The 12,915-nt window shown below is 62.3% G+C and overlaps 2 protein-coding genes across 2 annotated transcripts; one reads left to right on the top strand and one right to left on the bottom strand.

Moving 5' to 3' along the window:
- Positions 1-1,372: 1,372 nt before the first annotated feature.
- GGN (gametogenetin) lies at positions 1,373-5,503 on the top strand. Its single transcript, XM_058674863.1, has 3 exons — positions 1,373-1,638; positions 2,189-4,374; positions 5,327-5,503. Exons 2-3 carry the CDS (start codon positions 2,249-2,251, stop codon positions 5,442-5,444), a joined length of 2,244 nt encoding a protein of 747 aa, XP_058530846.1. The 5' UTR covers positions 1,373-1,638; positions 2,189-2,248; the 3' UTR covers positions 5,445-5,503.
- A 372-nt stretch (positions 5,504-5,875) lies between these two features.
- PSMD8 (proteasome 26S subunit, non-ATPase 8) lies at positions 5,876-12,913 on the bottom strand. Its single transcript, XM_012929799.2, has 7 exons — positions 12,723-12,913; positions 10,818-10,890; positions 10,594-10,696; positions 8,801-8,966; positions 7,987-8,087; positions 6,934-7,045; positions 5,876-6,393 (listed from the first exon to the last, which is right to left on the bottom strand). Exons 1-7 carry the CDS (start codon positions 12,891-12,893, stop codon positions 6,256-6,258), a joined length of 864 nt encoding a protein of 287 aa, XP_012785253.1. The 5' UTR covers positions 12,894-12,913; the 3' UTR covers positions 5,876-6,255.
- Between the last annotated feature and the right edge of the window lie 2 nt (positions 12,914-12,915).

Raw genomic sequence — 12,915 nt, 5'->3', positions numbered from 1 at the left:
GCGACGAGACCGAGCCCCCTCCCCCACCCGCGAGACGCTCGGCTTCCTCGGCCCTGTGGGAAGGGAAGGGGCGGCCGCAGCGCCCCCAGCCCCCTTTTCTCAATGGGTTAGGATTTTGTGAATGAGCAGTCACGTGACTCTGCTTCCTTTGTCCGCCCGCCTCCCCCGACAACAGGTGAAGCAGGGAAAGAGGGCAGGGGTCCCCCCCAAGGGCCTAACCGGGGTGGGGCACCGGGATTTCGGGGTGCCTGCGCTCCCCCACACACCTACGTTTCCCCGGGGGAGTGGTCCTCCGAGTTCCTCCATGGTGGGGGTCCAGCACGGAATTTTGTGAATGGGGCATCCATTCTGAAGTCCAGCACCCCCAACACACACACACACACACACACACACACCCCTCGCCGCCCGAATGGAGACTGGTCCCCCCCTCAATGGCTGCCGCGCAGTTTGGGGGGGCCCACGGGGCCCACCCCCTGGTCCTCCCAGCCACGGTCCTCGGGGCGCCCCGAGCGGGGGGTTCGGAGGCGGAGGGAGGTCCTGGCCGCCCCCTCTCCGGGCCAGGCGGCCTGTCAGCCCCTGCCCCCCGTCCCTCCTCGGCACCTGCCTGGGAGGCTGCGGCCGGGCTCCGAGCGGCGGCGACGCGGCCTCCTCCTCCGGCTCGCTCGGCTCCCTCGCGGGCTCCGGCTGGAGACGGGCACCGGAGCCGGGGCCGGGGGGGAGGGAGGGGAGCCTGCAAGACGAGTGGGGGGGAGGGGGCGGCCTGGGGGAGGGGTAGAGCAGGCGGGCGCCCTCGCCCGCTGGGTCCTAGAGCCCGGATCGGGCTCCAGCGAACAGTCCCCCCCCCCACACGCACCCCGCCACCAGCCTCACATCTTCCAGGGACCCAGAGGAGGGGTCCCCGCACTGTGCCGCTGGTCCACGTCATGGGGTCGCTGATGCTGCAAAGAGGGGACCGCGACGGGATCCGGTCTAGGGGCTCTACAGAGGCTTGCGGGTCGGGGTGGGGGTCCAAGGTTTGCATTCCGGCTGGGTTCCAAAAGGGGTGGGACGGCAAGGGGAGGCTTCACATGGGGGTGGGGTCGTGGGGAGACCCAAGTTAGGGGGGTTTGCACCCAGAAGGAGCGCTCAAGGAAGGGGCACAGGGCCCGGGGATCCCGGGCGGGCTGGGACGAAGGGAGCGGAGCGTCTTGGAGACGGGGTTGCCACGTCCCAAACAAGCGGAGCTGGGAAGTCCTAAAATTTGTCTTGGGGGTAAGGGTACCAGAGGGGGCGCCCCCCCGGGAGGAGCTAAGCGGCGGGGTTCGGAAGGGGCGGGGCTTGGGGCGGGAATAACGGAGAGGGGCGGAGCCAAGGGGAACGTTCCGGAGGGGTGGGGCAGAGGACGAGGAGGCCCGGGGCCGCCCAGAAAAAACCTCTGCAGATCCGAAAGGGAGACCCGGGTCCGTCGGGGGCTGGGCTGCAGCGGGCCCCCATGAGGGCGGGGCTCGAGCCCGGAGGGGGGGCCTCGAACTCGCCGTCTCGTCCACTTGCCTTCACCCGCATCTCCGTTCTTTTCGGTTATTTTCTGCTACGGCCGTTCCCCGCCCTGCCCTGGGCCCAGGGGGTAGCGGTCTGAACTTGGGTCGGCTGGAGGAGCCGGTGAGTAGGGGGTCCCCCAGGGCGTAGGGCGCACCTGGAGGGGGCTTGGGGAGGAGGGTGGGACCTGGGTGTGGAGTCCGGCTGGGGGAACGGAGTTGAGGGATGGAGGACCCCGGGAAGGTAGCAGGGGGGTCCGTGACGGCCATGGCAGAGGGCTGGGGGGCCCACACGGTGCTGCGAGCCATGTCCTGCACAGGCCCACCTGGTGGTGCTCGCTGGGCAGAGGCAGGACAAGAGCCGGGAGAGGCGGGGATGGAGGCGGGGACAAGGCGGCGGCTCCGGGGCCTCGGGAGCGGGGTTAGAGGCCAGGGAGGGAGACCGGAGCTCACGGTAGGCTTTGCAGGCGACTGAGCGCCCCCATCACGAGGGCCGAGACATGGTTTGCGGAACCGGGCCCAGGGGACAGTCAGGGGGTCTAAGATAACTGCACAGCCTCCCTGCGGAGGACCCAGGAGGGGGTTAGAGACCCAGAGCGTCGGAGTGGAGCCAGGAGGGCATGGAGGTGGTACAGGTACAAGCCAGCCTTGCGGGGCACCCCCATCCCATCCAGACCTGGACCACTCACGGGCGCTGGTCTGTTCTGACCACAGCCCCCCGACCTCGGTCAGAAATGGGGAACGTGCAATCGGAGCCGTCCGCTGGCGGTGGCTCCCGAAAACAGCAGGCCTCAGACTGCCGGCGGCCGTCCCTGGTGGAGCCCGAGGTGACCCCTTCCTCTCCAGCCATGCGCCTGGCTCGCGGGCTGGGCGTCTGGTTCCCTGGCAGCTCCGCGCCCCCGGGCCTTCTGGTGTCCCCAGAGCCCCAGGCCTCACCCTCGTCCCTGACCTTAGAACTGCCCACACCAGAGGCGTCCTCTCCAGAAATGCCGGCTGTGGCCGGGGTCTCCACACCACCCCCGCCCCCTGTGGGGACCCTGCTGCCCGCGCCCTCTAAGTGGCGGAAACTCCCGGGCACGCAGGTGCCTCGCATCCGCGGCCTGCTGGAGGGCAGCCACCGCGGCCAGGGGGATCCCGTGAGCCTACGGCCACTCCCGGTGCTGCCACGACAACTAACGGAAAAGGACCCCGTTCCGAGGCCGCCCTCCCCAATGCCGCCACCCCTCAAACCGTGGAAGCTGCCGCCACCGCCGCCACCACTTTCCAACCGGCAGCCCCTGGATCGCAGCATCATTCCTGCTCTGGCCACTGTCACACCTTCCGTACCTGCCACAGTCCCCACCGCCACCCCAAGCCCTGTCTGGCCCTGCAGCGAGGGTCCGATGGCCGGTGGCGGGACCCGCGGAGGGCCACCTGCCCAAGTGGAGGAAAGCGAAAAGGCCGGGAAGGCGAACTCTGAGTCTGGCCTGAACCTGCTTTGCAAAGTTGCCTTCAAGCCGGGCAGCCAACTGCCTGCCGGGGCACCCTCGGCCCCCTCGAGCCCCTCGAGCCCCTCGAGCCCCTCGAGCCCCTCAGCAGCCACGGCCTCGCCCACAGGTGGGGCCAGCGATGGACTGGTCGCTGCCGCGGGGCCCGTCTCCTACGCCGAGGTCCTGAAGCAGAGGCCCCTGGCTCCTGGCGCCTCGCGTACGTTAGGAGAGGTCCCTCAGGATGCCCAAGAAACCAAGGGCGGTAATGGAGACGGCGAAGTGTGTCCCGGGCCTCCCTCGGGGCCCGCCCCTCCCTCGGGGCCCGCCCCCCACGCCCGGACCCTACCGCCGCCGCCCTACACCACCTTCCCAGGCTCGCAGCCCAAATTTGACTGGTTGAGCCCTCCAGACGGCCCCGAACGCCACTTCCGCTTCAACGGGGCTGTCGGAGGCATCGGGGTGCCCAGACGACGAGCCGTGGCGCTCTCAGGGCCCTGGGGCTCCCCTCCACCTCCGCTGCGGCCCATCTATCCGGCTCCCGGGCCCCGCAGGCCCGCCCCTGCCCTGCTGGCGCCGCCCATGTTCATCTTCCCGGCGCCCACCAATGGCGAGCCCGTGCGCCCCGTGCCTCCAAGCCAGCCCGAGTTGCCGCCGCCCACGCCACCTGCCACGCCGTCGTCCGCGCCGCTGCCCCCACCGCAGCCACCAGCGCGCCAGCCAACGCCGCTGCCGGTGGTACCCCCACCCACCGCAAGTCCCGGCCCCGTGGAGTCAACCCCGGCTCCTGCCCCGGCTCCCGCGCTGCCCCCTGTCCTGGCCACCGACCAGATCCCGGTCTCCTCGGCCCCGGCCCTGATTCCGGTCCCTGCCCCGGCTCTGGCTCCTGCCCCGGCCCCGGCTTCTGCCCCAACCCCGGTTTCTGCCCCGGCCCCGGCTTCGGCCCCGGCTCCTGACCCAGCCCCGGCTCCTGCCCCGAACCCGACCCCGGCCCCGGCTCCTGACCCAGCCCCGGCGGCTCCGGATCCGCCCCCAGCCCTGGCCTCGGACCCAGCCCCAGCTCCAGCTGCAACTCCTCCCGCGGCCGAAACTTTGCCACCCACGCCCACAGCTGCGCCCGCTCCCATCAAAACTCGCACGCGCAGGAACAAAGGTCCCCGTGCAGCGCGAGTTGTGACCGGCGAAGACGGCGCGCCTGGCGACGGTCCCCGGGAGCGGAATGTGACAGTAGTGACCAATAGTGGCGGCGGTGGCGGGGCTCCACCGTCAGGCCCGGCCAGCAAGGCCTCTGTGCGCCACTGGCCGCCTTTCCAGGTGCTCAACTCTTGTCCCTGCAAGTGTTACTGCCGCCACCAGGCGCGCCATCGCCGCCTGCCACGCAACGTATCTGCCTGGTGAGCGGAGGTGCCGGGGCGGGGAGGGCAGGGCAAACCCTTACCAAACCTCAAGTCCTTTACACCCTAGACCCTCCTCTCGGCTGCATCTGAAACCTAGCTCAGCTCCAGTCCTTCACAACCTAGAGGTGCCTCGGGTCTACACCCATCCCTGACAGGGGAGACAGCCTTTTTTTTTTTTTTAAGATTTATTTTTATTGTAAAGTTAGATATACAGAGAGGAGAGACAGAGAGGAAGATCTTCTGTCAGATGATTCACTCCCCATGTGGCCCCAACAGCCGGAGCTGTGCTGATCTGAACCCAGGAGGTTCTTCTGGGTCTCCCATGCAGGTGCAGGGTCCCAAGGCTTTGGGCCGACCTTGACTGCTTTTCCAGGCCACAAGCAGGGAGCTGGATAGACAGGGCTGCCATATGGTATCCCAGCGCTTGCAAGGCAAAGACTTGAGCCACTAGGCTACAGCGCCAGGCCTATCTTGGCCTAACTTGTTATCTGGATGCCCAAAATGACCCTGAATTTTCTTTCTGGAAGCATCCATGAGGGAAGGAAGCTTAGCAGGCCAGACCTCGTTCTTGAGAGCACCAAGAGGGACCATGTCCTAAGCTCTTCTGGGATGGGGGAAGATGAGTCTTGTGGGATCGAAGCCGCTGTTAACAGACCTGGGATTCGCCAGGACACTGGGATCTCTACTCCCTACGCTGGGAACCCAAGCTTTCACCACTAGAGGGCACCAAAGCCCCAGCCCCCAGGTCACTCCCACCCTCTCACCCCTTCCCGATGCCATCCAGGGCACACACTGCCTCTTCCAGCTACCTGCCCATATTCAGTCTCCAGTTCTGATCCCCAGGGCCTAGCAACTCCTGAGGACTCCCAATCCCGGGGAGACTCAGCCCTCATCGCCTCTTCCCAATGGATACAACCCTGCCGACTGACTGTACACCCCCCTTCCCCAGGCTGAGCACACCCACCAACCACCTGAGCGAGCCACCTTGGGTCGCCACCATCAAGCTGGCGGGTTCCCTGGTAGCTGGGCTGGAGCACTACGACTTGCAGGCCACCCACTCCAACTGAGCACGGTCTGATCAACACCTGCTGCCTTCCCTCCATAACAATAAAGTAACAACCTGGAAGCGGAGTGCCTGTTGGGGACCCACCAAGGGGTGGAAGGAGCCAGGAGGAGAGGTCTCCCTCAGGGCTGCACCCAGAGCAGCAGTAACTGGGAGATGGTTTCTGCACTCCAGAAAGACAGACCTGGACAACAGTCCCTTCCTGTGGTGAGCTAGAGATCTAGAAACCCCTCTGGGAAGGAGCGATTGCCCCCATCTTAGAGCCCGTGAGTCTGACCAGGAATCGCACAGCACACAGACGATGTCAATGCCTCAACACCTTTGAACATTAAGGTCGGAAGGCCTCTCCGGGCTGGGCTCGGGAGGACTGGCTGCCCATTTCCTTCATCCCAGAGGGAAACCTCTGCTAGCCCACAGATGGCCTCATCTCACATGCCACTTTCAAAATGGTTTAATTCACTGCCAACATTTCAAAGAAATCAGGAAACTGCTCCCTTCACTGAAAAACCAATTGGCCTGGCCTGGTGTTTGCACATGTCCATGGCTGGCTGGCTGGCAGGCCATGGTGTCGCTGTGCCCCTGTGCGAGACACCCAAGCAGGGCCACTGGAGAGGTTGACCATGGATAGAGGGTGGCAGCTCCTGTGCAAGGGGCCTTCCAACTTCCCAGTTCTTCACGGATAAGCACGTGGCTCCCTGCCACCACAACCGGGGAGACATGGGCCCACGAGCGAATGGGAATCCACTTTATTGGAGGCCGCGAGCCCCAGAAAGGTGTTGAGGACCACACGCTGGGCCGCACCGCGGCCTGCATGCTCACACGATCATCTCCAGCTGCCGAGCATACTCGATGACCTGCTTGGCCAGTTCTGTGGAGGGGATGGTGGTGTCCTCTGGCTTTTGCTGCTGGCTGGCAAAGCTGTAGTAGTTGTTGGGGCCCAGGACCCAGCCTCGCTGAAGGGAGGGAGGGATCAAAGGTGAGAAGGGGTGAGGCAATCACAGGGGCGGCCCTGCCACCGCCCCACCCTGCACCAGGGCTGTCGCTGAGTCCCACCAGCCAGGCAAGCAGCGCCAGCCCGCGGTGCCTCCAGTTCTCCACATCTGAGACAGGGAGTCCGATCCCAGGCTTCTCTGGGCCTGAACATCCAGTGACTGGACAACCCTCTAGCACATAAGCACAGATTAAGCCCAGAGTCCAACACATGGCCAATCAGCTGGCAGCGACAGCCCTCACTCAAATGCGAGTTCACTCTTTGTTCCGCCTGTCCTCGACTCTGCTCCTGCCACCTGGACCAGGACCGCTGCATGCCATGCATACCCAGGTGCCGGGACTATGCAAAGTCTCTCGCACACAGAAGCTCAGAGAAGATTTGCAACTTGGCCTGAGGGGGCACAGCTGGACTGAAAAGCTGGGCAGTTTTGTCCCTGTGCCCTTCCAGGCCACCCCACCTGCCTCACCCTGTGGCCCCATGCCCCATGCCCCAGCACCAGCACCTTCTTGGCATAGTCGGTCATCTTCTTGGGTGTGTTGAAGAAGAGGATCCGCGTGGCCTCGGTAAAGAGGATCTTCTCATACGCCTTCTCAATGCACCCAGCAATTTCATCCCTGAGGGGAAGACCAGGACTTCCTGACCCGGCCCAGTCTGGGCCCACACAGCCCACTAGCCCTGCACCTCCACCAAGGCAGCTTGCACTGGGCCCTGCCCTGCTCATGGATCAGGGCTTGGAGAGGGGACAGACCTAACCAGAGCTACAAAGCAAGCAGGGGCCACGTGAGGCCCACATCTGGGTACCTGCCAGGCCCTGAATCTACCTGAGGCCATTTACGTCCCAAGTGTGGGGGCCACATGGGGAGCTCTCCAGTAACCATCTTATGCTACTGCACCCACCAAGACGTGCAGTGAACACCAATAGGCAGCAAACAGTAAAGTGCAGGGTGGACGGAATGGGGGGTGGGGCAGGCTCTGGGGGAGCAGGCACCCTCAGAGGTGAGGTATAGGGGCCCCTGAACTCCTAGTGCTTCCGTACTGCTCCCCTGTTTCCTAAGAGAACAATCAGCCTCCCACCTGCCACACGCCCACCCCACCTCTAGCCTTGGCTTTGCCACACACACCCTTTATAGAGTGGCTCCCATGAGGCAAATGGTGTGGCCATCCCTCTGAAACCTTGTCACCCTCAGAGGGACTCCTACATCACACCCACACACTTGTGAGAAGCCATTTGTGCACCCAGCACCCAGAGGAGCTGGTGGAGCCTGGTAGCCCTGTGCTACAGAAGACAACTCTGTGAGTTCCACCTGGGCACCCCAGCCGCCTCCCTGCCCTCCATCTGCTGAGCCGCATGGGGACACCAGGCCTGGCTGTGCACACACGGCCACATGCTCAGAGTCCAGGGTGAACAGGCCCCATGTCCTGCAATCACACAGTTCAGACAAGGAGTACTGAGGTGTTGAGAGACCAAGAAACACAATCCCTGGGGTTAGGCCCCCCACCGCAGGGAACAAACCCTTTCCCGCCCCTGCCCCCCACAGGGCCTGTCCCCCCACACCTGATAGTGTCAAGCAGGATGTCAATGAAGAAGGTGTAGCTCTCAGCAGGGATGTTGCCTTTGGCCAGGAACACCTTGTTGTAACTGCCCTCCATCAGGTACTGCAGAAGCCAGGGACAGAGAAGGAAGGATGGCCATTACTCCTCTGCTGGCCACCCTTCCCCCAACGCCAACTCTGGGCCCTTCTACCAGGAAGACCTCCCTGACACCCCAACTCTCATTCTGCAAGCCTGCTCTGGGATGGATTCTAATTATCTCACTGACTCTCCAGTAACTGGAGACAGACGCAGACCCACCCTGGTTCACTACTCCACACACTCACCTAAATCATGCCGCCAACTATCAACACCCCTTCCCACCCATCCCCACAACCAAATCCTCCCGTGAGACCTCCGGTCTACAGCCTTTTTCTAACCCTCATTCTCCTGGTTCCAGAAGCACTGTCTCCTTCACGTCACCGACGTGCAGCAGGCGTGCCCAAGGCTGGAGTCTGTCTACCACAGGGCTGTGCGGCTGCGAGGCCTTCTGTGCCCGCCCTCCTCACCTCTTCTGTTTTCCTCCACAGCCCTTCTCGTCCTATGACAGACTAGCCAGGTCCCTTACTCTAGCGCTTTGCTATTGTCCCACATACTGGCCAGACCACATTACCGCGGGCTACAGCCGATCCACAGTACAGCCTGAAACCTTGTGCCCAGCACATGGCCAGTGCTCAGTGCTTGCTGGATGACTAAGGGAAGGGTCCCAGGGCTGAACTCAGCCCGCTCCTCCAGGAAGCCCTCCCTGAGCCCCTCTCCCCCTCCAGTAGCAGCCTCACCTGTTCGAGGGACACTGGGTGTTTGATGTAGACGTTGGTCTGGATGTCCTTGGCGGGTAGGCGCTCCAGCTCTGTGTGGAACTCTGCCACCCGGTTCTGGGACAGCAGGAAGAGGAGGTTCAGGCCCAGGAGCTGGTGCATGTAAGCAGACTCAGGGAGCTGCTCCCTGTAGGCCAGGACAGGGGACCAAGGTCAGGAGGGCGGACAAAGGCCAGGAAGGTGTGGGGATCCAGTAAGCCCACACCCCAGCTTCCAGGGACCCTGACAGCTACCCAGGTTCTCTCCTCAAAGGCGTTTATCAGATAAGGAAACCGAAGAAATCAATGATAAACTGTAGCACAGTAGAGACAGCTTAAATGAATAGAGGCTAAGTAAATTATTCAACCCAGATAAAGTGATCAGATGGTACTTTGCGTAAACACATACTGTGTAATGTGGCCAAGCGCATTAATCCACTTCCTGTGATGCCAGCAACTCAAATGTGTGCTGGTTTAACTCCTGCTGCTTTACTTCCGATCCAGCTCCCTGTCAATGTGCTTGGGCAGGCAGAAGATGGTCCAAGTGCTTGGAGCCCTACACCCATGTGGGAGGCCTGGAGTTCCCAGCTTGTGGCTCTGGCTTGGGACAGCACTGACCACTGTGGCCATTTGAGAATGGACCAGCAGATGGAAGAGCTGACCTGTTCCTCCCTCTCTGTTACTCTGCCTTATATAATAAGTAAATCAGAGAGAAAAAATGCAGCCACTTAAGCTACTGCATCCATTTTGAATGCCTGGGTTCAAATCCCACCTCTACTTCCAATCCAGCTTCCTGCCAATATACGCACTGGAAAGGCAGCCGATCATGGTTCTACTACTTGGCCAGTTGCGGGATCCTGGCTTTGGACTGGCCCAATCTGGTTGCTGTGAGCATTTAGGGAGTGAACCTATACACACATGATTCTGAATCTCTCTCTTCCCATCACTATGCTTTCCAACCTCGCAAGCAGTGGATTAATCCACGGTGCTACAAAGCTGGCTCCCAATAAATACTCATTCCATGGGATGTGGGCAGGGGGCGGCAGTAGAAGAAAGCTCTCCCCTAGTTCCAACTGGAAATTGAGAGAGGAAGGATAAAGTTATTTGCCCAACAGCATACGATCAACAAGAGGCAGGAAGCTTCAAATCTAGGTTGGTTTGATGCCAAATTCTTAATCATTAATCCACATAGGTGACACTCAGCATCTGCACAGTTAGCAGGTCCCTGTGGGGGGCCTGGCCCTGTGGGAAGCTGTGGAGACAGTGACCAAGGCAGTCCCTGGCTCTGCCCTGAGGCAGCCCTCAGACCAGTGGGAGAGGCTGGGATGGGAAAGCTCAGGCCAGGGGAAGGCAGACACGGGCAGCAGGAACCGGGATGGACACAGCCCTGGAGGCCACAGGAAAAGAACTTGGTCTTAAGCCCAAGTACCACTAAGAGCCAGGACAGACTGTGAGCAGGGCAACAATGGGGTCAAAGGGTCAAACTTCAGTGTCACAAAAATCCTGCTGACTGCCATGGGGGAGTGCGTCCCAGGGGACGAAGGGAGGCAATGCAGCCATGGACTAAGGGGACACAGACTGGACAGTGGCCAAGATGGGATCCGGCAACCTCAGCCTCAGGACTGCCCTCACCCCTCCCCCAAAGCCAATCCCGGAGCCTGAGCTCAGCAGAGCAGGAGTTTCCAGGGGAAGCCAGATATCCCAAGGGGCTGAGGCAAGAGGAGAAGCTTCTACAAGCACTCTCTCCCATGGGTGGGGTGTGGAACTCCTCCTCACTTGTAGTCAAAGTAGTAACACTTGAGCTGGGCCATGTAGCGCTCGAAGGAGGGGATGTCCTTGCGCAAGATGCTCCACTGGGCCCCGATCTCCAGTATGTCACCTGTGGGGGGAGAGGGGTGAGGGTGGCATCTCAGCAGGAACCACCATGGACACGATCCCACAACTCCTCCCACCTCCGGCCACCACCACCACTAACAACAAACACCACCCCACTGACTCACGGGCCAGAATGAGCTGCTGCTTAGTTAGCTTGGTCCCCGTAGTGGGCAGGAAGTTGAGCTCCAGCAACACCAGCTGACCGAAAGGGAAGGAAGTAAAGAACATAGTTCAGCTGAGACCTGGGGTTTATGGAGCTAACCATCATCCCTGACCCACAAAACTGCCATGCTTAGTCAAGGAGTCACAATTATTTATAGCCAGGCAAATGGGACAAACAACCCCGTGGGATCAGAATCCCCATCAGGGAGTGAGGGGACACCCCCCATCCCCACCTCCCCAACCCCGCACTGGGGCCACATTTATTCTCATTTCCAAACACGCTAGACTCCACATTCCCATTCTTCCTTACAACATTCCTCCCAAGATCAGCTTTTCCCACAATTAGGCTGTCTCCCTTTCCCCTCCCACTCCTCTCTATTCAGGAGGTGTCCCTAAGCCCCTCATCTCAGTGATCTGGCCTGAGCTGAACCCCCTCCCCACACACACACACAGGACCTGGGCTGAACCCCTCCCCCCCACACACAGGACCTGGGCTGAACCCCCCCCACACACAGGACCTCCCTAAGCCCCCCATCTCAGTGATCTGGCCTGGGCTAAACCTCCTCCCCACACACCCACAGGACCTGGGCTGAACCCCCTCCCCCTCACACAGGACCTGGGCTGAACCCCCTCCCCCTCACACAGGACCTGGGCTGAACCCCTCCCCCTCACACACAGGACCTGGGCTGAACCCCCTCCCCACCACACACACAGGACCTGGGCTGAACCCCCTCCCCACCACACACACAGGACCTGGGCTGAACCCCCTCCCCATCACACACACAGGACCTGGGCTGAACCCCTCCCCATCACACAGGACCTGGGCTGAACCCCCTCCCTACCACACACACAGGACCTGGGCTGAACCCCCCCACACACACACACAGGACCTGGGCTGAACCCCCTCCCCCTCACACAGGACCTGGGCTGAACCCCCTCCCCACCACACACACAGGACCTGGGCTGAACCCCCTCCCCCTCACACAGGACCTGGGCTGAACCCCCTCCCCCTCACACAGGACCTGGGCTGAACCCCTCCCCCTCACACACAGGACCTGGGCTGAACCCCCTCCCCACCACACACACAGGACCTGGGCTGAACCCCCTCCCCACCACACACACAGGACCTGGGCTGAACCCCCTCCCCATCACACACACAGGACCTGGGCTGAACCCCTCCCCATCACACACACAGGACCTGGGCTGAACCCCCTCCCCATCACACACACACAGGACCTGGGCTGAACCCCCTCCCCATCACACACACAGGACCTGGGCTGAACCCCCTCCCCATCACACACACAGGACCTGGGCTGAACCCCCTCCCCATCACACACACAGGACCTGGGCTGAACCCCCTCCCCATCACACACACAGGACCTGGGCTGAATCCCCTCCCCACCACACACACAGCACCTGGGCTGAACCCCCTCCCCACACACACACAGGACCTGGGCTGAACCCCCCCCCCGAACACACACACAGGATGTGAGCTGAAACGCACATAAAACCTGGGCTGAAACAGACAGGCGGCGCGCACATACACACACACGACCTAAGACCAGAACCTCCATTAGGAAAAAACCACCACCACCACCACCGAGACCCTCACCCTGGCACTCCGACCACCACGCCCTCACTCGGCTCGGCAATCAGCACTGTCTCCTTCCACTTGCGGCTGCATCGGGGAGGTCCCAGGCCTCTCTCCCTCCTCGACCTTTCTCAGGTTGCCCCTCAGGCTGTGGCTGATCTTCCCTCAGCCCGCCCCACGGACCCTCGTGGCCACCGAGGCCCCTCCCGACGCCCAGACCCCCTTCCTAGCGCGCCCCCCAAAAGTGCCGCCTTCCCGGAACCGCCGACTGCCTTACCTTAAGGCGGCCCAGCTCTTCCCCGCACTTGCTCAGATTGGGACTTTTGCGGTTCCACTCGCCCTTGAGTTGCTCGTACATCCCGGCTGCGGCCTGCAGGACGGCGCCCGAAGCTGCCGCGGTCCCGGAGCTCGGGACGCCCGTCGCCCCGTTGACCGTCGCGGCCGCCATCTTCCGTGATGCGGCAAACCTC

The sequence above is a fragment of the Ochotona princeps genome, chromosome 16, assembly GCF_030435755.1.
Source record: "Ochotona princeps isolate mOchPri1 chromosome 16, mOchPri1.hap1, whole genome shotgun sequence".
Lineage (NCBI taxonomy): Eukaryota > Metazoa > Chordata > Mammalia > Lagomorpha > Ochotonidae > Ochotona > Ochotona princeps.
The sequence above is the reverse complement of the archived record's forward strand: the minus strand, read 5'-3'. Positions and strand labels throughout refer to the sequence as shown.